At 46.6% G+C, this 25084-nt stretch overlaps 1 protein-coding gene across 2 annotated transcripts in view; it reads right to left on the minus strand.

Annotated features, from left to right (window-relative positions):
• Nucleotides 1-23570, minus strand: part of HYOU1 (hypoxia up-regulated 1) — a 43995-nt gene extending 20425 nt beyond the window's left edge. The window contains exons 1-8 of one of the 2 annotated variants that reach the window (XM_074976940.1): nucleotides 23514-23570; nucleotides 20914-21005; nucleotides 19789-19882; nucleotides 17915-17993; nucleotides 17415-17569; nucleotides 15678-15754; nucleotides 13699-13880; nucleotides 12950-13065 (exon numbers count right to left, since the gene is read on the minus strand). In XM_074976940.1, the coding sequence (XP_074833041.1) occupies nucleotides 12950-13065; nucleotides 13699-13880; nucleotides 15678-15754; nucleotides 17415-17569; nucleotides 17915-17993; nucleotides 19789-19882; nucleotides 20914-21001 (791 nt within the window). In that variant the 5' untranslated portion in view covers nucleotides 21002-21005; nucleotides 23514-23570. Of the gene's footprint in view, nucleotides 1-12949; nucleotides 13066-13698; nucleotides 13881-15677; nucleotides 15755-17414; nucleotides 17570-17914; nucleotides 17994-19788; nucleotides 19883-20913; nucleotides 21006-23284; nucleotides 23468-23513 lie in introns of those variants that run through there. The other variant, XM_074976941.1, reaches the window with a different exon arrangement.
• Nucleotides 23571-25084: the final 1514 nt, after the last annotated feature.

Consider the following 25084-nt stretch of genomic DNA (forward strand, 5'->3'; position numbering starts at 1 on the left):
TACAGGTAGGATCTGATCAGAAATATACTAGGGTCCCAACATTCACAAACCTAAGGTTTGCAAATTCAGTTATTTGCAAGTGGCCACTTCCCCCAGGGCAGGGAGCCCCGGCGGCCGGACTCCAGGCAAGAGTTATTCACAAAATTCAACATTTCCGAGGGTTCTCAACACAGAACCCTCACGAATATTGAGACCCAACTGTAGTCAAATGAAAATGAATCTCTTCCCATTACATCATGTAATGGCAGATGGCTAAAAGCAAAAAAAAAAAAAAAAATTTAACTGGTCACACAAAATGGTAGAAGTCTAAATAATGACATAAGTGAACTAGAGTGCCTCATATTAAATAAGGATACTGCTATAGTATCATAGAAATGTAGAGGAACGCAGATAATCAATAGGACACAGAAATATTAAGGTACCATATGTATCAAAAGGACAGACAGGTTGTGCTGGGATGGGGGAAGGTGGCACTATATATAAAAGCAGAATTAAATGAAATGAAAGTATTAAATTCATCCAACTGTACCACAGAATCTCTATGGACCAGAATTCCATACTCCCGGTACATATCACCTCAGGATGGGATCATAGAATACTAGAACTGGAAGGGACCTCAAGAGGTCATGGTGTCCAGTTCCCTGCCCTCACAGCAAGGCCAATCACCATCTAGACTGTTGGTTCCCAACCTTTTCCAGACAGGGACCCATTCTGACAATTCAAGACGACTTGGTGACCCAATGCAATTAAAAAATGGTGGGGGGGAAGGGAGGAAGGCGGGAGGGAAGAGGGAAGACAGACCCGTAACTAGCTAATTTTGCACCTGAGGCAAGAACATAAAGTTGTGCCCTCATGTTTATATATTCACAGTAGTTATTTCATAGAAAAGGGGAAATATATTCATAAAATAACACTACATTTACTATAGTTAATTTCAGTTGTGGTGGTGGAAAGACTCACCCCCAAACTGCTCCCCCAGGCTTAAACCCCACAAACAAGGGGTAGGGCAGTCACACTCAGGGGCCAGAGGGGGCTACGGGAGTCACACTCAGGGGGCTAGGAGTCACTCACAGGCTGGGGGGGAGCTGGGGAGGCACAGGGATCCCTGCCGCTGGCATATGGAGCTCTGGCCAACAGCACCAGCTGCCTGGGCACAGAAGGAACCCCAGCCCCCATGGCAGGAAGCTAGCTGGGTTGTGGAGCCCCAGCCAGTACAGGGGGAAACCCCCATCCCCGCAGCTGGAAGCCAACTAAGGCCAGGGGATCCCCAACCCCTGTGGCTAGAAGCCAGCTGGGGCAGAGCCCTGAACAGCAATATGGAGGGGGAACCACACTCCTGACCCCTCATGGTTGAAAGCTGTCTGGGGCAGAGCCCTGGCCAGCTGTGGGAACCCTGGCTCAGGATGCAGGGGGAACCCCCAACCACCATGGCTGGAAGCTGACTGTGGTAACCCTGCTAGGGTCTGCGGGGGGGACCCCCATCTTCCGCAGAAGCTAGGGAGTAGATCAGCTGTGCCCTCCCTTCTAACCTCAGACTCAGGCCCCCGCATCAGCTGAGTTTGGCACTGCTCCTCAGGCATGCAGTGTAATTGATTGGCTTAACTGCCTGACAGCTGTTAATCCAATTAAGAAGTTGAGAATAACTTCAGGAGTGTGAATGGCCTTCTTAAGAGCCACCTGTGGAGGTGCCCAGCCCAGCCTGTGACCATTTTGAAATGTAATCACAACCCATGTTTGGGTCCCAACCGACAGGTTGGGAAACCCTGATCTAGACCATTCCCAACAGATGTCTACCCTGCTCTTAAATATCTCCAGTGATAAATATTCCACAACCTCCTTAGGTAATTTATTCCAGTGTTTAACCACTCTGACAGTTGGGATGTTTTTCCTAATGTCCAACCTAAACCTCCCTTGCCGCAGTTTAAGCCCATTGCTCCTTGTCCTATTCCCAGAGGCCAAGGAGAACAATTTTTCTCTCTCCTCCTTGTAACCCTCTTTTAGCTACTTGAAAACCACTCTCATGTTCCCTCTAAGTCTTCTCTTTTCTAAACTAAACAAGCCCAGTTCTTTCAGTCTCACCTCCTAGCTCGTTATCTAGACCTTTAATCATTCTTGTTGCTCCTCTCTGGACCTTCCCCAATTTCTTCACATCTTTCTTGAAACATGGTGCCCAGAACTGGACACAATACTCCAACTGAGGCCTAATGAGCTCTAGAGTGGAAGGATGAATTCTCGTACCTTGCTCTCACCACTCTTGTTAATGCAACCCCGATTCTTTTTTTTTTTTTTTTTTTTTGCAACAGCACCACACTGTTGACTCACACTTGGTCTCTGGTCCACTATAACCCCTAAATCCTTTCCCACAGTACACCCTCCTAGACAGATGCTTCCCATTTTGGATGTATGAAGCTGATGGTTCCTTTCTAAGTGGAGTATTTTGCATTTGTCCTTAAGCTTCACCCTGTTTACCTCAGACCATTTCTCCAGTTTGTCCAGATCACTTTGAATTTGGGAACCTATCCTCCCAAGTAGTTGCAACCCCTCCCAGCTTGGTATCATCTGCAAATTTAACAAGCATACTCTCTACGCCAATACCTAAATAGTTGAAGACATTGAACAGAACTGGTCCAAACCCAGGCCCCTGCAGAACCCCACTACCCTTCCAGCATGACAGCAAACCATTAATAATTACTCTCTGAAAATGGTTACCCAGCCAGTTATGCACCCACCTTAGAGTGGCCCCATCTAAGTTGTATTTGCTTAGTTTATTGATAAGATCATGCAAGACTTATCCACAAGGCTTGTTATCCAGTCCAAAAAAAAAAAAAAAGCACCTATCAGATTGGTCTGGCATGATTTGTTCTTCACAAATCCATGCTGGCTGTTACCTATCACCTTATTTTCTGCCAACTGTTTGCAGATGAATTCCTTAATTATTTGCTCCATTATCTTTCCTGGCAGAGAAGTTAAACTGACTGGCCTGTAGTTTTCCTGGTTGTTCTTTTTTTTCCTGCTTTTTATATGCGCCCTATGTTTGCCCTTTTCCAGTCTTCTTTAATCTCTCCTGACTTCCAGGACTTCTCAAAGGTGATAGTTAAAGGCTCAGAAACCTCCTCTACTAGTGCCTTAAGTATTCTAGGAGGCATTTATCAGGCCCTGGTGACTTGCAGACATCTAATTTTTCTAAGTAATTTTTAACTTTTTTTCCCTTTTATCCTCTAAACTACCCTCTTCCCACTAGTTTGTATTTGGTGAAGACCGAAACAAAGAACACCTCTGCCATTTCCAAGTTTCCTGATATTGTTTCTCCATCCTCACTGAGTAGTGGGCCTATTCTGTCCTGGGTCTTCCTCTTGCTTTTAATATATTTATAGAATGACTTCTTGTTACCCTTTATGTCTGTAGCTCATTTGAGGTCGTTTTGTGCCTTGGCCTTTTTAATCTTGCCCTTGCATTCATGTATTGTTTGCTTATATTCATCTTTTGTAATTGCCCCTAATTTTCACTTCTTATATGATTCCTTTTTGATTTTAAGATCATGCAAAATCTCAAGATGCTAAGTCAAGGCAGTCTTTTACCATATTTTCTATCTTTCCTATGCAGCAGTATAGATTGCTTTTGGGCAAAAGTACTAACTCCCTTCAGTTGTTTTTTCTCTTAGTCTTGCTTCCCATGGGACCTTACCTACCAGCTCTCTTGAGTTTACCAAAATTTGATTTCCTAAAATCTACCTTTTTTTTTTTTTTTTTTTTTTTTTTCCTGTTCTCGCTTCCACCAGGTCTTAGAATCATGAACTCTATGACTTCATGGTCATTTTCTCCCAAGCCCCTTCCACTTTCAGATTCTCAGCGAGTTCCTCCCTAGTTGTTAAAATCAGATCTGGAACTGCTTCTCCCCAGTAGCTTTTTCCACCTTCTGAAACAAAAAAAAAATTGTCATCCATACAGTCCAAGAACTTTCTGGATAGTCTGTGCCTTGCTGTTCCCAAAATACATCTGGACAGTTGAAGTCCTCCATCACCACCAAATCCTGGGTTTTGCATGATTTTGTTTGTTGTTTAGAAAAAGCCTCATTCTCCCTCTCTACCTGGCTGGGTTGTCTGTAGTAAACCCCTATCATGGCATCACCATTTTTTTAAACCCCTTTTAACCTATCCCAGAGACTCTGAACATATTTGTCTCCTGCATCCATCTCCACCTCACTCCAGGTGTGCACATTTTTAATATATAAGGCAACCCCTCCTCCCTGTTTACCCTGCCTATCCTTCTTGAATAAGTTGTACCCTTCTATACCAATATTACTATCATGCATATTATCCAATCAAGTTTCTGCGATACCAGTTATGTCAGTTGTGTTTACTAGTATTTCAAGTTCTTCCTCCTTATTACTCATACTTATTGCATTTGTATACAGGCATATAAGACACTGATTTGCTTTTGCCTCCCAGTTCTGCCTAGTCTCTCTTTTTTTTCTGCTATTATAGCCCACAATACCTCCCATTTCCAACCCAACCCCCAGGTCTCCAGGTTTTGTTGGTTTTTTTTGTTTGTTTGTTTTTTTAAACTTATCTGTGGGCTTCGGTCACCTGTCCCTGTTGAACCTAGTTTAAAGCCTTCCTCACTAGGTTAGCCAATCTTGATCCAAATACATCCTTCCCATTCCTCAAAAGGCAATTTCCATCCCTGCTTCACAGCCCTTCATGGAGTAGCATCCCGTGATCAAGGAAGCTAAAGCACTCCTGGCAATACCATCCAGGCATTCACCTCCAGAATGCACCTCTCTCTGCCTGGGCCCCTACCTTTGACAGGAAGGATTGAGAAGACCACCACCTGCCCTCCCAACTCCTTCACGCATATTCCCAGAGCCCTGTAGTCACGCTTAATCTGCTCAAGGTAACACCTTGCAGTATCATTCATGCCCACATGGATGAGTAGCATGGGGCAGTAGACAGTAAGCCAGATAATCCTCAATGATGCCTCTGGAACGTCCCAGATACGGACTCCTGGCAGGCAGCATGCCTCCTGGGATGACATGTCAGGGCAACAGATGGGTGTCTCAATCTCTATCAGAAGAGTCTCCTACCACCACTACCCTATGTTTCTTCCTCATAGCAGTGGCAGCAGAATTCCCAGCCTTGAGGAGTAGAAGGCTTCTCTGCTTCTGCTGCAGGGGGTGATTCCTGATCTCCTGTAGCCTCCCCACATCCAGAACAGCATAACAGTTTCCCATTACCACATTGGGACGAGTGCAGCACTGCCTGCTGCCAGAAGTGACCAGCTGCCAGCGTCCCTCCTGAGCCATCTCCACCTCCACTGATGGTGCGTCTGTGTTTTCTAGTGGGACAGCTATCTTAACCTCAGCAGTCTCCACATGAACACTGTCCAAGAATTCCTCATGGAGTCGAATACTCATAAGCCTACCTACCTCATCCTGTAGCTCCAGCACTTGCTTCCTGAGAGCTTCTACCAGAAGACGCCTTCTGCATAGGATGGTCTCCCCAGTCTGGACTTCAGTAGGTGGGAATTGCAAGTCACAGTCCCAGCAAAACCACACCAGGCGTCTGGGTAGAGGCATCCCTGGTCAGGAGGTCTGACTACAGGTGCAGGTGGAGAAGACAGGAGAAGTGCTGGCAGAGGTGTTGTGGGTCTTTCTACCCAGAGTGGATCCCCCTCTGTCACGTTCCCTCTATCAAACTCCCTCTTAAAACTCTACCATCTGTAGCCCTCTGTCCACTTTGCTCCCCTGGTCACTCTGACTCTGGCTTTCTCAAGCCCGCAAAATTCCATCAGGCCTTCCCTTTGTTAGTCACACAGGGGAAGGAAAATCCTGAGGCTGATCAAAGGCGATCAGGGGAAAAAGGGATCAAACAAGGGATGAAGAAAAAAAATTTCTTGACACCTCACTTGACTACTTCTTGGAATAGCTTGCCCCTTAGACCACTTCGTAATAGCGACCATCATACAGTTGTTGAATTCAACATGGTGGGAAACGTCATGACAGCCCAACACAGCAGCTTTTAATGTTCGGGGGTGGGGGGGTGGCAGCTAAACAAAATAGGAAGTTAGTTAAACAGAAGAAGTTAAAAGGTTTGGTGCCAAAAGTGAAATGCATGCAAGTTGCATTCAAGTTTGTTTTTTTTTTTTTTTAACATCAGAGACTACTTAAAAAGGTAGACACCAAATTAAACAAACTAAGAGAACCAAAGCCGTGCCACAAATGCTAAACAAAGAAGAAAAAAAAAAGGACCCACACAAAAAGTCATCCTTCAAAAAGCAGCAGTAAAAGCCTACTGAGGAAAACAAATTCTGGCAAAGAAATTGCAAAAAATATAATAAAAGAGGCCAAAAAAGAATTTGAAGAACAGCTAACCAAAGACTTGAGTTCTGAGTACACTGGAAACAGGAAGCCTACCAAACAATAAGGCTGTAACCTATCTTGAAATAACTTATGCAATTTGCATTGTACAAACTGCATCATTTATTTCAAGGCAACTTATTTCAAACTTTCTGTTCTCCATCTTCACAATGAGGAGTCGCAGGAACAAAATGCCATGCTCTAAATAGTGCTTCAACTGGCTGTGGGGTTTCTAAATAGAAACGTGAGTGTAGCCTTCGCCGCAGTGGGCCCACTGCATGACTGATATGCTAGAACAGCACTCAAGGACAATAAGGCCACTGAGGAGAAAAGTTAATTGGTCTTCATAGATGAGGATGTGAGGGAAATTCCCAAACCTAAGCCACTCTTTTTAGGTGATATCTGGAACTGCCCCAGATTGAGGTCTCATTAGAGATGGTTTTCACAGACTCATAGGGCTGGGATGGACCACAAGAGGTCATCAAGTCCAGTCCCCTGCCTCGAGCAGGATCAGCTCCAACTAAGTCATCCCAGACAGGACTTAGTCCAGCCAGGACTTAAAAACCTCTAGGGATAGACATTCCATCACGCCTCTAGGTAATGCATTCCAGTGCTTCACCACCCTCCTGTGGAAGTAGTTTTTCCTAATACGCAACCTACTCCCCTTTTTTTGTAACTTGGGACCATTGCTCCTTGTTCTGCCATCTGTCACCGCTGAGAACAGTTTCTCCATCGTCTTTAGAGGTCCCCTTCAGGAAGCTGAAGGTGGCTATCAAATCACCCCTCAGTCTTCTGCAAACTAAATAAGCCCAAATTCCTCAGCCTCTCCACAGAGGTCATGTGCTCCAGCCACTTAAGCATTTTTGTTGCCCTCTGATGAACCTGCGCCAGCACATCCAAAACCTTTCCATATTGGAGGGCCTAAAACAGGATGCAATACTCCAGATGTGACCTCACCAGTGCCGAATAGAGGGGAACAACTGTGATGGAGTGGGGGGAGTGCATGTGTGAGTCAGGCTGGATGTCTGAGGCAAGCAGCAGCTCCCAGTGGCTAAGGATGACCCTGGGGCTACAACTGGCAGGTAACACCTCTGCCCTGAACAAAGAGGAGGGAGGAGCTGAGCTGAGTTTCGAATCGGGGGGGCGGCAGTTAGGAAGCTGGGGAAAGAGGAGCTGGAAGGCAGCCAGCCGGAGGAGGGGGAAAGCTACACCCCAGAGGGGCACCCCTCGGGGTCTTCTCCCCAGGATGGGTTGGAAGGACTGTCTCTGGCTGCTGTGCTGTCGCTTCTGGGAGAAACTGGGCATCTGTTGCCTAATAAACCTTCAGTTGTACCTGCTGAGTGAGAGTCAATCCTGCCAGCAGACGGGGTGCAGTGCAGGGGGACCCCTGAACCCCATCACACTGGTGTCAGAAGTGGGATGCACTGCACCCATGGATGAGCTCCCAGCAGTGGCTGTCTGAGCACAAGAGAAAGAAGGAGCCTCACAAGAGCCAGAGGGGGAGCAGAGCAATTCCTGCAGCTGCTGCTGGTGAGTGGATACCCCGGGAGGCAGCGGGGAGATGGATTATACCCGACTCCTAAAGGCAGAGCTAGTGGGGCTGTGCAGAGAGAGTGGCCTGACTGTGGGGAAGGCGACCAAGGCCCAGCTGGAAGAGAGTGACCGATCCGGGGGGGCAGAGCCTGTCCTGGCAGAAAGTGGCCAGTCAGCCTCGGGAAGCGTTTCGGATTCTCCGACAGGAGCAGGGGCTCAACGCCGTCAGACAGACGCGGTGCCCGCCAGGTCGCGCTCAGCTAGCGGTGGTCCATCGCGGGCAGAGTCCCCCGCCGCAGAGCTGCAACGGCTGGAGCTAGAGGTGAAATTAAAGGAACTGGAGCACCAGGAACAGGAAAGATAGCGCGAGCGCCAGGAACGGGAAAGAGAGCGTGAGCGCGAGCACCAGGAACGGGAAAGAGAGCGCGAGGAAAGAGAGTGAGAGTGGGAGGAGAAAGAACGAGAACGGAAGGAGAGAGAGCGAGAGCGGGAGCATGAGTGGGCCATGGCAGAGGCGAGACGCCAAGAGGCCCCAGCTGCGGTAAGCAGGGAGAGGGCCAGATGGCTTGGGGTGGCCAGTCACTTGGAGACGCGTGTGCTGGCCCAGTGTCAGGACCCAGGGGACATGGATGAGTTCCTTACCGCCTTTGAGCGAGCCTGTGAGTTGCATGAGGTTCCCCCAGATGAGTGGCTCCGGCACGTCACCCCCTTGCTGGGCCAGAAGGCCGCAGTGGTGCTCAGCCAGCTGGAGGGGCTGCAGCCTGGGGACTATGAACGGTTCAAACAGGCCCTGCTGCATAAGTTCGGGCTGACTCCGGAGATGTACAAAAAGAAGTTCCAGGAGGTGCAGAAGAGGCCAGAGGAAACCCATGTAGATACAACCGCCCGCCTGAAGCAATACTACCAGAAGTGGGCGTTTGGAATGGGAGTCCAGTCCGTAGAGGACCTGATCGAGGTGGCGGTCGTGGAGCGATTCTACGAGATGTGCTCACCTGACCTGAGGGTGTGGCTCGTGGACCGGAAGCCAGAGGATTCACACAATGCAGGGAAACTGGCACGACTTCACAAACAGCCGGGCCAGGTTTGAAAGTGAGCCCCATAAAGAAAGTGAGTCCGGAGAGACCGAGAATCTCAGAGAGACCGGTCCCTGACTGTACGACAGAGGGGACCACCTCTTGGGCGAGCCCAGGAAAGAGGGGCCAGCCACCTACCCCCAGAGAGCCAAACAGAGCCTGGGCAGAGCAGCCGGCCCAAGGGACACAACAAGACCCAGGCTGTTATCGCTGTGGGCGAAAGGGGCATAGAGCAGCCCAGTGCCCCAAGCTCCCAGACAGGTTGAGCAGGCCGGGGGGTCGTGGAGTCAACTGGGTGGAGTCCCAGAAGCCAGAGAGGCTGGCGGCCAAGGCGGGTGGTGCTGACAATAGGCACTCGGATTGGGCTGAGTCCGCCCCACAGACCAGCTCACCAGGGGGACCAAATGCTCAGAGGTCAGTTTACAGAGTGGGGGCGGCACTACCTCTGTGGAGCAAACGGCTCAAACACCTCGAGGTAGACGGGAAAAAGGTCACAGGGTTCTGGGACACAGGCGCTGACGTGACGCTGGCCCGACCCGGGGTGGTGGCACCGGGCTGCATGATACCCAATTCCCACCTGACGATAGCAGGAATTGATGGGACCCCTTTCAAGGTGCCCATGGCGAGGGTGCACCTGAAATGGGGGAAGAAGGAAGGCCCCAAGGAGGTGGGCGTGCACAGCCATTTGCCGGCGGATGTACTGATGGGGGCTGACCTGGAGAACTGGCAAGGTGAACGCCCTCGTGCCCTGGTCCTGACCTGTAGCCAAAGAAAACGAGGGGTACGCTCCCCAGATTCAGGGGTACAAGCCCAGCCAAAGTCACAGGAGACACAGGGGCCAACCCTAAGAGAAAGGGGGCCCCCAAAACCCAGATCTCACAGGCCAGGGGTACTGGAGCCAGACAGGGATGGGGAAGTAGCATCCGCCCCTGCCCCAGCCGAAGAATTTCAGGCAGAGCAGCAGAGAGACCCCTCCTTGCAGAAGCTGAGGGAACTGGCCAAACTCAGCTCAGCTCCTCCCTCCTCTTTGTTCAGGGCAGAGGTGTTACCTGCCAGTTGTAGCCCCAGGGTCATCCTTAGCCACTGGGAGCTGCTGCTTGCCTCAGACATCCAGCCTGACTCACACATGCACTCCCCCTACTCCATCACAACAACAACTTCTCTTTCAGAACCAATTAAACAGTAATAGGTCAACTAGGACCAACAGTTCTGAAGGAACTCAAATATGAAAATGAAGAACTACTACATGTTATTTATAACCGATCACTTAAAACGGCTTCCATACCAAATGACTGAAGGCTAGCTAATGTGATGCCACTTTTTAAAAATTACAGTCCTGTAAGCCTAGCTTTAGTACTAGGCAAACAGGTTGGAATTATATTACAGAACCAAATAGTCGGACACATCGGCACACATAATTTGTTGGGAAAGAGTCAGCGTGGTTTTTGTAAAGGAAAATCATGCTTCACCAACCTGCTAGAATTCTTTGAGATCAATAAGCATGTTCACAAGGGGATTCAAAGAATATAATACACTTAGTTTTCTAAAAATTCTTTGATAACATCCCTCAAAAGCTCTTAAGAAAAGTAAGAGGTCATGTGAGAACAGGGAAATTCTCCTGGATTGGTAACCGGGTAAAAATGGGAAACATGGGGAAGGCATAAATGGTCAATTTTTGTAATGGAAAGAGGAAGAGAGAACTAGAGGTGTTCCCCACAGATGGTGTTCAGGAGTCAGTCCCATTCAGTGTATTTGTAACTGACCAGGGAAAAGGGTTAAACACTGAGGTGGTAAAATTTGCAGGTGACACAAAACTACTCAAGATATTTAAGTCCCAGGCAAAATGATCTCTCAAAACTGGATGACTGGACAACAAAATGGCAGATGAAATTCAGTGTTAATAAATACAAAGTTAACTACATTGGAAAACATAATCCCAACTATACATATCAAAATTCTGAGATCTAAATAAGTTGCTACCACTCATAAAATATCTTAAGAGTTCATTCTCGACAGTCCTCTGAAAAGATACACTTAATGCATACTGGCAATCAAAAAAACCAAAACCAAAAACAAAAAAAAGACACAGAACGCTGTGAATCATTAAGATATATAAAACAGAATATATTGTTTATTTAAATCTCTGGTATACCCACATCTTGAATACTGTGTTCCCCTCTAATCTTTTCCATCCACATGTGGATTTCTTCCATCCATGCGCAGAATAAGTTTTTCTATGTGCACTAAGGCATGTGCAAATGCCCACCAGTACTAGAAACAAAATACTGAGATGTGGATGCTCTGCTACTCAACTAGGCAGCACCGGAATCTCTCCAGAGCAGCTGCACAACTTACAGAAAACACTGTATAGTTGCGGTGGCCTCATCTCAAAAAAAAAAAAAAAAAGTAACAACAAAAAGAAAAAGGGTTCAGAAAAGGAAAAAAGGATTGAGATATGGAATGGCCACCATCTGAGGAGATATTAAGACTAGGACTTTCCAGCATGGAGAAAGTTAATAAGGAAATGTTATTTACTCTCATAATGCTAAAAACTAGGGAAATTAACAGGCAGCAGGTTTACAAACAAAAGGAAATATTTTCGCACGCAATGCACAGCCAACCTGTTGAATTCCTTGCCAGAGGATTTTGTGAAAGCCAAGACAATAACTAATAATAAACAAAAAAGCCCTAGGTAAGTTCATGGAGGGTAGGTCCATCAATGGCTATTAGCTAGAATGGTGTTCCTTGCCACTCATTCCCATCTTTTGGGAGAGGCTACAAGATGGATCATTTTATCACCTTGCTCTGTTCTATCCCTCTAGTGTCTCCCATTGACCATTCTCAGACAACACGATACTGGCCTTAGATGGACCATTGGTCTGACTCAGTTTGTCCATTCTTACGTATGTCAAACACATAATCCCAACATTATTTTCTTGCAACTAGTTCTTTAACTATTATGGGTGGGGAAAATACAGTGCCTATCCTTTGTCCCTTACTAAGCTTTGTACTATCCCCTCCACAGAAGAAACAAACTGCCACAACCAAATGAAATTGACTTCTACAAGCTCATGCAGAAGTACACTACTAAGAGTGCTGTTTTGGTTTACAAATGTAGATCCAGCTAGTAAACGCAGACTTAGTTGTCTGTGGAATCTTGTGTCTATGCATTACAAGAAACTCTTTAATTAGATAAACTCTTTCAGCAGTTTTAATTTTGAACCTTCAACACTACAGCACAAACTGTTGCCACTTGAACTACTGTACTAACTACATTAGCTGATGGCAGAAGAACTTTTTTTTTCCCCCAGAGGGGGAGCAGGATACTTGTATGATGAGTCTAACCGGTGGTTATGAGGAGCCTAGCTAGCTTCATCTCTCAACTCTGCTCCTCTCCACCAAAACCCTAGGAGGTGGTATCTCCTGCCCTATGTGGTACTCCCAGAGTGACTCATGTGACATGGTCTGGATTAGGAGGAAGCCTGGTTCAGTCCAGTTTCCCTCTGGCAGCCTCATATTACAGCATGTGCTGCTGCTCTGTTGGCAGTGTAGCCCTGAGGAGCAGAAGCAAACTTTTTTTAAAAAATTATTAACTCAGCTAAATGGAATGGATTTCATGGAAAAATAGGAGAAGCTTAGCTCCAGCCCGAAGGTTTGTCTAGGTCAAATTTCAAAGACTTACCACAAACAGCAAAAGTGTGACAGCTTCTCAAAAAAAAAAGTCACAGGATTTTTCCAATAGAAAGCATTCTTCATTCAATACACAATGGTTGCTATGAGCTACACCTATAAGTTTGGTAACATGTCCATATTCCAACTACTCTTTACACTAAGTTACTTATAAGACTGGATCCTCCCAACCCAAGCACCCTGCCCCTACGCCAGTTTTTGTCTGAATACTCATGTTTAAAAACTAGCTCTGAAATGCATCCCATTCAGTGTTCAGAAGAGCAATGAAAGCAAATATTTTATTTAGGAGAATTTCTTACCCAACCCCCCGAATCTGCAGCTGAGGCTGGATTCCTGAGTCCTTTGTCTTCACTGTCTGATAAGTCACTATTGTGCACACGGTACTTCCTGCTCCCATGTCATAAAACATGATGTTCTGTAAAGAAGCCAGAGAAGGTTAAGTAAGATACTAGTGTACTAGGGTTCACACAGCTTAGTAGGGGATATACATTAGTCATCACTAAGGCTACTCCACTCTATTGAGAGACTGTAAAGCAGAGTTACTCAATAATAGACTTGCAGCAATAGCCATGTGGATAGGAACCCTGTAATAAACGGACTTACTAAGGGTGCCCTTATTTCTCCCATAAAGTAGAAAACAAAGAATGCTTTACTCTCTGAGAGTCTCTTCAGTCGGACAAACGCCAAATATTTTACAATTTCCAAGTCCCCAGTGAGGTGGTCACTATCAATGCTCCATTTTCTAAATGGGGCAAAACAGGTCAAGAGCATGAAAGACTTCTGGATTCTAGTCATAACCCCAGTCCCCTACCCTCTGCGCTACAAACTGCCCTTTTGCTTTCCATATCTACCAGAAAGCACAATAGGATTGTATGTACTGCTTTACACACAGGTGTTCTGCCCAATATTATGACTTATCAGTAATAGCTATTAAAAGAACAAAAACAAGCACTCAGCCAGCATGAGCTTGTCTTTACAGCTGACAGTTTAAATTTCCCACTCAGGTGGAATCTAACAGCTCCCCACCCTCTGTACCAGCTGCATATACCTGTGCTGTGGCATTGATGTCCTTCCTCCTGAAGACCCCATAGTTCAGAGCCACAGCAGTGTTGTCATTGATCAGTTGCAGGACCTTCAGGTCTGCCATCTGAGCTGCATGCAGGACTGCCCTCCTCTCTGCCTGATTGAAGTATGCAGGGACGGTGATCACTGCATCCTTGACGGGTTGTTCTGCAAAGCATGAAAGACAAGTGGAATTCCATGGGAGGGTCCAGTACAAGAACTCCTCCGTAATGCAAGTAACTATGGAGCTTGTGACAGCAAAGTCAACACAGCAGGGTGACTATACTATAAGCCCATTTCAGGCCCGGTGAAACTGAAAAAAGTCAATAAAGTTGCATCAAGGATGAATTTGTTTCAACATTTCCACCTCAGACCCACCAAGCTTCCTAGCATCTTGTGAGATCACCACACTCCCAGTGTCTCTACTCTGAAAGGATCACAGTCAATCTGTTCAGACTTTAGCAATTAATCTTCCAGGATCCTGCAATTATAGTCCTTAGATGACTAAATTCTCTCTTAGTGGTAAAGCCATATTTAAAGTCTGTTTAATATAATTGCCTGTATTATATGTAAGCTAGCTACAGGCCTGTCGTACAGTAATCCGCTGGTATGTGCAATTTCGAATTGCGCTAAACTTGCATTAACATGAGTTAAGTGAACATCAAAAGTGCTCTAGCCCCTGAGCTGGGGGAAGCAGGGGAGAAGCCCCGCTGCAGTGGTTGTCTGCCTGCCAGGCTCCCCCAGAAGGGAAAGCCAGAGAGAAGCCGTGCCTGGCTTCGGCCAGCAGCAGGGAGCTGGGAGCCAGGAGCCAGGCTGCCACCTGGTTCCACTCTCCGCCTCTCTGGGAGCCAGGAAACTGATCAAGCCTGGTAAGCTGGTCAGTTTCCCAGCTCCTGCAAGCCCATGGGATCAAGGAACTAGGCTGCCACCTGGTTCCCAATTCCCATGACTTGCGCAAAGTTTTAATTATGCAGGGTTGCAAAGATTCTATGAACACAACCCCAGCATAACTCGGGGGTCTACTGTTCAGCAGCAAGAACAGATCCAGGCAATTCGTCTCCAGGTCCCATTGCTGCTGGAATTTGTGATTAACAATACAGTGCTGAGAAGACAATGGTTTAGTTTCTTTTATTTACGAATATTCTCTCAGATTTTCTTTCTGAAATTCAAGTTTAACACTGGTGAAAGGCACCAAGGATGGCGAATGGCACCAGCCCAACCACAGCAGTCCCCATCCACAGCAGCCAGGAGAAGTGTTGGATGAGGGGTGGCACATGGCAGGCAGCCGGACAGGCCCTGCTCCATCCATGTTAGAGTGCACCCTGCCTGTGGCAGCACACTATGGGCCAGAGCCACTCCAGCCAGTTCGGAGCCACCCAGGTTCCCAGCACACCATAGGCCGCTAGAGAGGCCTCCTCCATTTTAATTGGTTAAATGGAAAATTTAACTGGTTAACCAGTTAAACAATTAAACATGATTTTACATCCCTAAAAATAACCCTCTATCAACAAAGCAAGTATAAGATGGACAGCAGGAAGACATTCCACAGCAGAGGAATGCCTAACATGTCTCAGCCCTTGCCCATGCTGGAGAAGAGAGGTCTTCAGTCTATATTTGTCCTCTTCAAACACTGTCAGTACGAGTGCTAATGAGTACAAAAGTCTGTGGTGGCTTTTTTTTTTTTTTTTTTTAAATTCTGAGTATGGATCCACAGGATATTCGGCTAAGACATTACCAAACACCTACCAGCTAGAAACTCTGGATCACTAGTAGTTAAAGCTTGATTTCAACTGATGACTAAGAGGTTAAATGATTCAACATCCTGTTTGATTCCCCCAGATACCCTTTTTGAGGCTTTCAACCTCCACCCTTTCCAGTTGCATTGTATAGCTTATGAAGGTAAAGAAAATAAACTGCATGATGTATAGACAGTAAAAACAAAAACCAAAACCAAATCATTCCAACCTGCAAAGTCCTCAGCCAGACCACGTGAATAGTTCAGAACCATGCCCAGTATCTCTTCTGGAGAATACTGCAATTCACTGCAATACAAGGCAAGATAAAATTCTCCATCAGTCAAGCACCATAAGTTACAGTAAACTCTTTCATATCCAGAAACCCCAGGACAAGGACGTTGTCAGATATTAAAAAAATGCCACTTAACAGAGATGTGGTTGCAGGATCCCCAATAGGGAGGAAGGCAGGGGAACCCCCCTGCCCCACCACCAGCCCTGTGGCTGGGAGCTGGCCAGGGTATCAGGTTAGGGGGAATTCCAGCAGCTCCAGGGCTGGGAGAACTTTGCGGTTCATGCAGTTCTGCCGTCGGGCCTGGGATTTTGCTGCCAGCCTCAGACTGTGCTGGCATGCAGGGCTGTGCCTGAGCACAGGTCTCTGCTGACAGCCCTGGGGTGTGGGGGGCGGGGCAAGTCTTCTGGGGAGCAGAGCTCCGCTGGCAGCTGGGCCAGGAAGCAGAGCTCTACCGGGGCCAGAGGAACTCAAGCAGCCCAGATGCTGAGAGCAAGCAGCTTCAGCCCCAGGACGGGAGCAGAGCCAGCAGGGGCTAGTGCCAGGTAGAGGGTTCCAGTATAACAAATACTGGATAGGAAATAGTTTACTGTATATTCAACTGTAAAGCTCAAGCTTCTCTAGCAACTCTCAGAAGGCACTAGGCAATAAGGGATGAAGCAATTATTGGATGGAGAGGAGGGGGATTGGAAGAGTTATTTTCCCCCAGAGAGCAAAAAATGTGATATAACTGGCAGCAAAGCTCTCAAGAGGATGGGGAGATATTCCCCTCCCCACTGCCCAACAAGGTTGTGATGCAGCCAAGACGACGACTGGGGTGGAAGAAAAGTAGAGGCACATACACAGGTACCACAAAACCCAGAAATCAACAGATCACAAGGGATGAGATGAGGATGAGAAGGGAGACAGAACAGAAAAGAAAGAAGGGAGAAACCAAACGAACAACAGACACGAAGTACAAGTCATAAGGGCGAAACAAGGGACTGAAAGTTGGACACTATATGGAGAACCTTAGACAACATCCCTGCCCCAAGAAGGAAATCAAGAACTGGGGGAAGTGTTTCATAAAAAACAGAAAACATGCATGAATAGATGGGGGACTGGAAAAAGAATTTCAGATATACAGAATTCCCCATTCATCTGGATTCAGTCCAGGAGGAGGCAATGAGCTTTATTTAGCCAGAGAACAAACAGGGAAAGCTTCCCTCTTTTCCGCATGCTACTCTCTGCCAAAGTGCTTTACGGTTACACTTTAGCTGGACATAAGGCATTAGGGGAGCTTATTCCAAAAAGTCTGAGACTAGCAAATGGCCAACTGCAGCAGTATTTGGGACCAACGAATTGTCACTATTTCACTACAGACTTGAGCAGAATTTGAACTGGAGAGCAAGAAGTGACAGGCTCCAAATCCAATAACTAGGCCTTTGAAATGGTCATTCCCTCCCAAGCAAGATTTTACACCTCCATCTTTCACCATCTGGAGCAGCTCTCCTAGCATGTTACATACAACAAACTTTCCTTGCTGGCCAACGCTATGGAGAAAGTTAAAACCAGCATTTCCTCTCACTAGTGATGAGAGTCAGTCCCAACATGCAAGAGCAGAAATTTCCCTATAAGTTTTGTAAGCAACAGCACAGCAGTGAAGGTGTCAAGAGGAAACCGTAGTTGGTCACTCACTGGGACAGCTTGAAGATAACCGTCTCTCTCCTCTCATCCTTTACCAGCTCATGTTGTGGGAAGCGCCAACGGTATAATGCCACCTGGGGGTTATCTATGTGTTTACCCAACAGGTCCTGAAAATACCGGAGTGTTATCTTCGGGTTCTTTATGGACTGCAGAAAGGAAGAGAGTGAGTCACCCAAAATGATAAAGCTCTGTCCTAACTCACAAGCAACTTTCACGTAACCCTCCCAACTAGCCTCACACTGCATGTATATTTGAAGAATATTTGCTATGAGACCCAAGATTGATTGGTTGGTAAAAAGCACACATGAAGCCACATGCAACTAGGGTTTCCATGGGAGAAATAATACAAAGGGGGGAGTGGAAAAAAATCTCTAAACCTGGGCAGACACATCTCCAAGGGATGAGTGCAGAGAATACATTGGAATGTGGGTTTTGTATACAGGCACATGTACAAGAAATTTCAGCTACACATAGGTACTTTCGCACATTACCATTCCCAATGCGCTATCGCCAAAGAGACGCTCATTTTCTTTCAAGGCTACAGACACTGGTGTTTTCCTACGGGACTCTCTAAGCAAGAAAAAAAAAAAGAATAAAAAATATGACAAGTGGACATTCGTTGCAAACAAACCCCAACTGATGAGCCTGAAAATGTTTAATCGAGAGAAACTAGGAAATGATACTAAGATGACTCCAGGTACTGAAGCTATGCACATGGGATAGCTCACTGATTAATATGAAGGGTTTCAATAACATCTCTCTACAGGGCTGCTCTTCCAACTGACCATTCTCCAAGTATGAGACAGCACAGTTCAGTGTAGTGTTGCCTCCAATGGCTCTACCAGTTTATTTGAAAGGCACTTTTGATTTATCCCTGCTTCCATACTGCTGGGAAGCTTGGAAGAAGGTAACCTAAACATTAGAATACTACAGGAAGCACTTGAATTTCTAGCTAACATTTCAGAGCTGGAGACTATTCTAAAGTAGCCTCAGCATGCTTCTGAATTCCCTGTACCTCCAAGACCTATTACTGTACACAGCTCACCCTCCTCCTCCCAAATCTAGAAGCAGGGGAAGAGACAGCTAGCTAACAAGGAAGGACTGGAATTGAATAGCATTGTGACAACTTGGAAAAGTTACCTGATACATGCTAGTCTGAGGGAAACAAAAGAATATCCCACCTCCAAACAAGCAAGATTCAAGGGTAATTCTCTGCAACCTCACCAGGGGAGCCATCTTTCCCCATCAGCCCTTGGCTAGCAAACTCAGATTGCAAATCCAGAAGGGACTATTGTGATCATCTAATCTGCTTGCTAATATTGCACAACTAATGTATGAACTAGAGAAGATCTTTTAAAAAAGATCTGCCACTACCAATTTGATTTAAAAATTGGAAGTGGCAAAGAATCCTCCATGATCCTTGGTAAATTGTTCAAATCGTTCATTACCAGCACTGTTAAACTATGCCCAATTTCAATCTGAATTTGTCCAGATTCAACTTCTAGCCATTAGATCTTGTTACACCTTTGTTTACCAAATTAATGAATATATTATCAAATATTTGTCCCACACAAGGTACTCCTAGACCCTAATGAAATCACCCCTCAATCTTCTCTTTGTTATGCTGAATAGATTGAGCACCTGGAGTCTACTACTACAAGACATATTTTCTAGCTCTTGTCATTCTCTTGGCTTCTCTCTCTCTCATTCTGCACATATGGGAGTGAAGAAGCTCCCTCTTCCCAACAGAAGCTTGACTTTGGGGGAAGAAGGGTAGAGCAGGGAGGAAACCCACTCATTTTTCTGTTTTTAAACAGCTGAGTGCTATAAGAGGTGGTTTCTCTACTAATCTACTCCCTCCCAGTCTCTGCTGCTCCTCCCTACCATCAGCCAAGCCACTGAACAGCTCCAGCACCAACAGAACAGTAAAACAAATGGTTATTTTCTGTTTCACTAGTGTTCACAAGCTCCTGAATAGTTAGAGCAACCAACCAGTTTTAGCATTACTTTGGTCTGTTTCGCAAATCTGAGCAGCAAATAAAAAGCACTGGGATTGCATCTGTAGATCCAGAAAGATGATACTATATCTGCTTAAATTCGAGTCACAATTCGAAGACTTTTCTCAATCGTAAGAGCTAGAAACTTCTAAATCAATGATTATCTTGCAAATATTGACAGCTTAGTCTCCTCCATTCCCTTGGGAAAGTTTCCTTCTAGTGAAAGGATATTTCAAGGCCCAAAAACCATGAGTACAGAAAGACTTTTCTATCTCTGCAACTCCTGTAGTTTCCATCATAACCTGTATCGCCTCACAGGTTTGCTGACAAGGGAACATGCCAGACCAAGAAGAATAATTATAGTTTACTTGTTTAAAACTATTTCCATGGGTACCCCAGGTTTTACGATTGCTATCTTCATTGACTCACTGCCCAGGTCCACTGACATCACAGCCAGAGAATCTGCAATGCAAAAGGAAGAGATGTGAGAAGCTGTACTTTTTCCATGAAAAACCTTTCAGTTAGCAAGCTCTCCTGGCATACTTTTGGTGAGGGGTGCAAAAAAAAAGAAAACTGAAGTCCCCCTTAACAACTCAATCTACACAAAGATAAGGAAATACCATTCTAAGGTATGAGAGAGACAAGGGTGGTGCAATACTATATTTTATTGGGTCAACTGCTGTTGGTGAAAAAGAAGTTTTTGAGCAACACACAGCTATTCTTTATATCTTAGTACCAAAAAAGATATGACTTCACCCGTCTTGTCTCTCTGATATCCCGGGATCAACACTGCAAATCTTCTGAGATATGGGCAATTCCATGGCTTCCTGGACTTCATCAGTGCTGAACTATTCATTTTCAATGCATTTTAGCAGCGATGTGTCAATTATCTTGAGGTTTGTCAGCTTTGTCTCTTCATCTTGTACCTCTATATTTTGTTTACCATTGAATTTTATCTCCCAGTTCTGATTAAATTGTAGTTCAATTGCTTATTTTTATATGCTTCTTTCTCTCAAACAAAAGGACAGACAATCTTGGGAAATTCATACTGGTGAAAAATATTTAGAATGAGAGCCTTGGAAACAGAACTCTTATTCACAAGCTCTCTCCATGCACCAGCCACTGATCTACCTCTCCTGCAACCCAGCAGAGACCTCCTCTAGTGGTGAGAAGGGAGCAATCCTAGTGTTCAATCTCCTTCACCCAATGAATGCTTAGCTCCTCTGATGAATCTGCAAACAAGGAGCCAATCATACTGTTGTTTTGCAATGGGCGCATTTATTCACACAGAAGAGGACCAGAACTTAAATCATTTTAGAAAGGTCTCCACAGCAGCTGGATGGTTATAATTCTCAGGCTGGATGCCACAATCTTGAAGGTATACCCCACTGGCAGTTCCCAGAATCAGGTAGCCGCCCCAACATGCAAGTTTCATTTATAACTTCCCTCAAAAACTGACCAGGTTGTAAAAACATTTAAAAAAATGTATGCACCTGTTTCTGATGGTAGACAGGCCAGCAGGAGGAAGGTCAGAGACCACAAGGGCACTTGTGTCATCTTGGCCATTGCAATGGCTATCATCTTGCTGAAAATAAGCAATAAAGATTAATTTCCCAATCTGGCAGTGAAATTCTCAGCATGTGGTGGGATTTTTCTCCTTTATGCCAACTAATAAGTGAAAAAATGAAATATTTACAGTAAAGATAAACCTGATACATGAAGTTTTGATATGGCTCAACCCAAACTCGGACAGTCTATACCCAGAGCTGTAGATCACACCATTGATCTGATTTACATATATAATTCATGTTTTATATAACAAGTTTCAATTTCATGAAAGTTTAATAAAATATTAGTTTTCTTGCTAGAGTGGCCAACATTTTTGTGGGTTACATAAATAGCAAACTCGCTTTCAGTGCATGGGCAGGTTTATCCAGAACATACACCTATTTTGTTATCCAAATCCACCTTAATACCTTCCTTCTTAGACTGCAGTTTCAACTGGATACAATAGTCTTAATTTTCTTTAAAACTGTTATGCAGTGTTTTTGAGCACTGTTAGGGTGCACTTCACCCTAGATAGTTATATTTCAATAATAGATTAAGTGGCCCATTGTCTGAAGACGAGAGGAATTCTTTCTTCCCAAAATGTTTCCAAAAGTGTAATAAAAAAAAAAATTGTATCTGACTCTGATACCTCCCCACACCCGCCCCGCAGAGAATCAGAAACATTTAACTGCACTTAAAAAAAAAAAAAAAATGTACAGGCAAAGCCGCGTTATCCAACACTCCTTTTTATCAGACACTGCCTGAGGTGGCATGGGATGAAATAGAATATTGGATAACTGGGAGGTTAGATAACCTCCCACAGCACTGTGCAGCCAACAGCCCACCCTGGGCAGCCAGCAAGCCCACTGGGGCCAGCAGCAGCTTCACACCCAGGCCAGCTGGAGCACCGCACCCTGGAAAGCAGTGGGGAGGGCTGCCCAGCCCAGGGAGCCAGGATGGGGAGATGGCACCAGGGCTGCCAGTAGCTCCACACCCTGGGATCAACTACCCACAAAGGCAGCTGGCTCTAGGTTGCCAGTTCCTCAGCAGCCCACCCCAGGGCCAGCAGGGGCTCTGCAATCCCAGGCCACCAGGGGCTCCAGACTCTGGTATCAGGCAGGGTTCCGTGCCCCAAGCCAACAATGGCTGCCCCATGCCCTAGCCACCAGGGCTCTCTGCCCCAGGACCAGCCAGGTCTCAGCACACTGGAATCGGCAGGGGCTGCCCACCTAAGAAGCTGCTCCACGGCCTACCACATGGAGCCACTCTGCGGCAGCTGGCATCCCACAGCCCACCCCAGGGAGCTGGCTGCCACCACTTCAGAGGGGACCTAAGTTGCCCATACCTCCACAACCCTCACCCCACACCCATTATCCCAAATTTTCAGGTATCCGACTGTAGAACGGTCCCAATGAAGTTGGATAATCAGGGTTTTACTGTATCTTAATTTATTAGAAAGAACCTACTGCTTTCAAAAAGGCTACCCTAAAATATTAGATTAAATTTTATGAGAAACCAACACTATGGACTTAAGTCTCTATTAATGACAACCTTTCAGAATATCAGGAAATGTTGAGAGCACTTGGAAACACAAATATCCACCATTGAGACAACTGCTCTTGAAAATCCCATTCCAACCTACCTAGTGTTTGTACATCTGACAAAAAGAACCTACATAAGTACTTTGACATTCCCTATGTGGCTTTCAAATTAACTCCAGCACCGATTTTATCGGCAGGTGTGGCAGTGCATCAAGTCACAGCACAGAAAGCAGCCACCAGCCACCACATCCCAGCCCAAAGACTGCAGACAGATCAAATGTTCTATGACACCCCTGAAGTATTTACTTATTTCTTCACGCACACAAATACTGCCTCCCCAAAACGGTACTAATGTTGTCATTAAATATTCATATCTAACAAAAAGGCATCCCTACATCCATCAGCCTTGCAACTAACACAAAAATATTATGGGGGGTGAATTAAACCTGGTCTTCCTGGAAGTAGCTGCTGGGCTGGGTAAAGGTAAATGCTCGGACCATAGAGCCAAAAACCCTCACTGAAATCGGCACATAAGTTTGGTTATATACATCATGTTTCATGCTGTTGAATGAGAAAACACACACATAACAGAATCATGCTCTACCCTCAGAAGCCCACGTAATGCTGCTTCACCAGATTCCTCAGCCTCTGCACACCTGAAACCAGAGGCAACCCTGCAACATGCAGAAACAGCCTGACCCTCTCATTTGCACGTTGGCTTTAAAGCAAGAGCGCAGACTTTTAAAGCGGAGAAAGGGACAAATATGACTCTCACAGATCAAGCACAGCAGGGCGAGCACAGGAGGGGTCCTGGGCACAAACCCAGCTCCCGCGCCCCGGGCCCCTGCTTCTCTCTCTTCCAAGCAGCACGCTCGAGCCCCAAACTGCCAGCGGGTCCGCTGGCTTCGTACACCCAGCGGAGAAGGCGGCCGAGAGGCGGTTCGATTCCCCGGCCCGCCAGCCGAAGCCTCGCAAGGCGCCAGCAGCGGGAGCGCACAGCTCACCTGAGCTCCACAGGCAGTACGCGAGCCTCGCCACCCCGTGTCCCATTCGCAGCCGCGACCCGGCGCCTCTCGCACTTTCCGGCCTAGACGCGGCGCGAGCTCATTGGAGCAGCCGCCAGCGCCGGCCCCGCCAGCCAATCTGGACAGCCGACGAGCCCCCATTGGGCCACGTTCAGAAGAGCCGGAAGGACGCCGGTGAAACACCAACTCCATTGGCCAGCAGGAGCCGCGCTCTCCCCGCCCAAAGCCGCCCGGGGAGGGACGTGGAACAAGTGGGAGTGCGGGTACGCGCGCTAACGTGTCCGTGCAGCCCGTAGAACACCGCGGCTGCGGGGCCTGCAGGAAGCGGAAGAGCGTTAATTATTATCCCCGTACGAGCCTGGCAGTGTGATACGCTAGGATCCTAGTAACGGGCACATGTGGCCATATAACACACGGGGAGACAACAAAAACTTTCTCTTTCCCCGTCTCGAGACCATGAAAGCACCTGGCTATAAGTCTGCCAGGAGGTAGAAAGGAGAGGCTTTTACTTATTAGCAGCCTCCATTGCACAGTCCATTTCAAATCAAATATTTGCAGAATGAAAAGGCAAGGAAAAACTACAAATAGTAAAACTTTTGTTTTATAATCAGAGCTGCGAAATGATTAATAGCATGATTCAAAAAGTAAATGTGATTATTTGCGGGTCCGCCGGGGTTCCCCCACCCCAGCTGAGAACCACAGCTGTGGGGCTGCCCCCCAACCAGCCACAGAGCTGTCCCCAGCTGGGCAATCTTAGCAGCCCTCCCAAAGGCTCAGAACCATCTGAGGCCCAGAGCCCCATTCGTAGCTCTGCAATAGTGGGGACCCAGAAGGGGCTGGGAGCCAACCTGGGGCACAGAGCCCCACAGCTGCAGTATCCCAGCCAAGGCTGGAGGAATCCCAGCAGCAAGGTTGTGGAGCTGATTGAGAAGCTGCCACTGGGCACACTAGAGTAGGGCTGTCAATTAATACTCCTGCGATTAATGGACATTAATTTTTTAATATGTTAACTGTGCCCTGCGCTAATTGCAGGCATTAACACATGTTAATTGACAGCCTTATTTATAATGTGTTCTTGTCTTAGGTATTCATGATTCTTCAGTTAGAGAACTCAAGAGGTTTTAGGTTGAAATAAAAAGGGGAAGTTACTCACCGTAGTAACGGCGGTTCTTCGAGATGTGTCCCCGTGGGTGCTCCACAATAGGTGACGGGCTTGCCCGGCGCCGCAGATCGGATCTTCCAAGCAGTTTCTGCCGGACCGCGCATGCGCCGGCGCGCGCCGCTCCCTTGCGCGCTCCTGGCCATGTGCGCTATCCGGTCCCCGCCAGTTCCTCGACCAACCGCCTCGGGTGCCCCTCCAAAACACTAACAGAGATCCGAAGCGGGGAGGATGGGCTGGTAGTGGAGCACCCACGGGGACACATCTCGAAGAACCACCGTTACTACGGTGAGTAACTTCCCCTTCTTCTTCGAGTGTCCCCGTGGGTGCTCCACAATAGGTGACTACCCAGCAGTAAGATAGGAGGTGGGTAATCGGATTATGTGCAGCT

This window comes from Carettochelys insculpta, chromosome 25 (assembly GCF_033958435.1).
Source record: "Carettochelys insculpta isolate YL-2023 chromosome 25, ASM3395843v1, whole genome shotgun sequence".
NCBI lineage: Eukaryota > Metazoa > Chordata > Testudines > Carettochelyidae > Carettochelys > Carettochelys insculpta.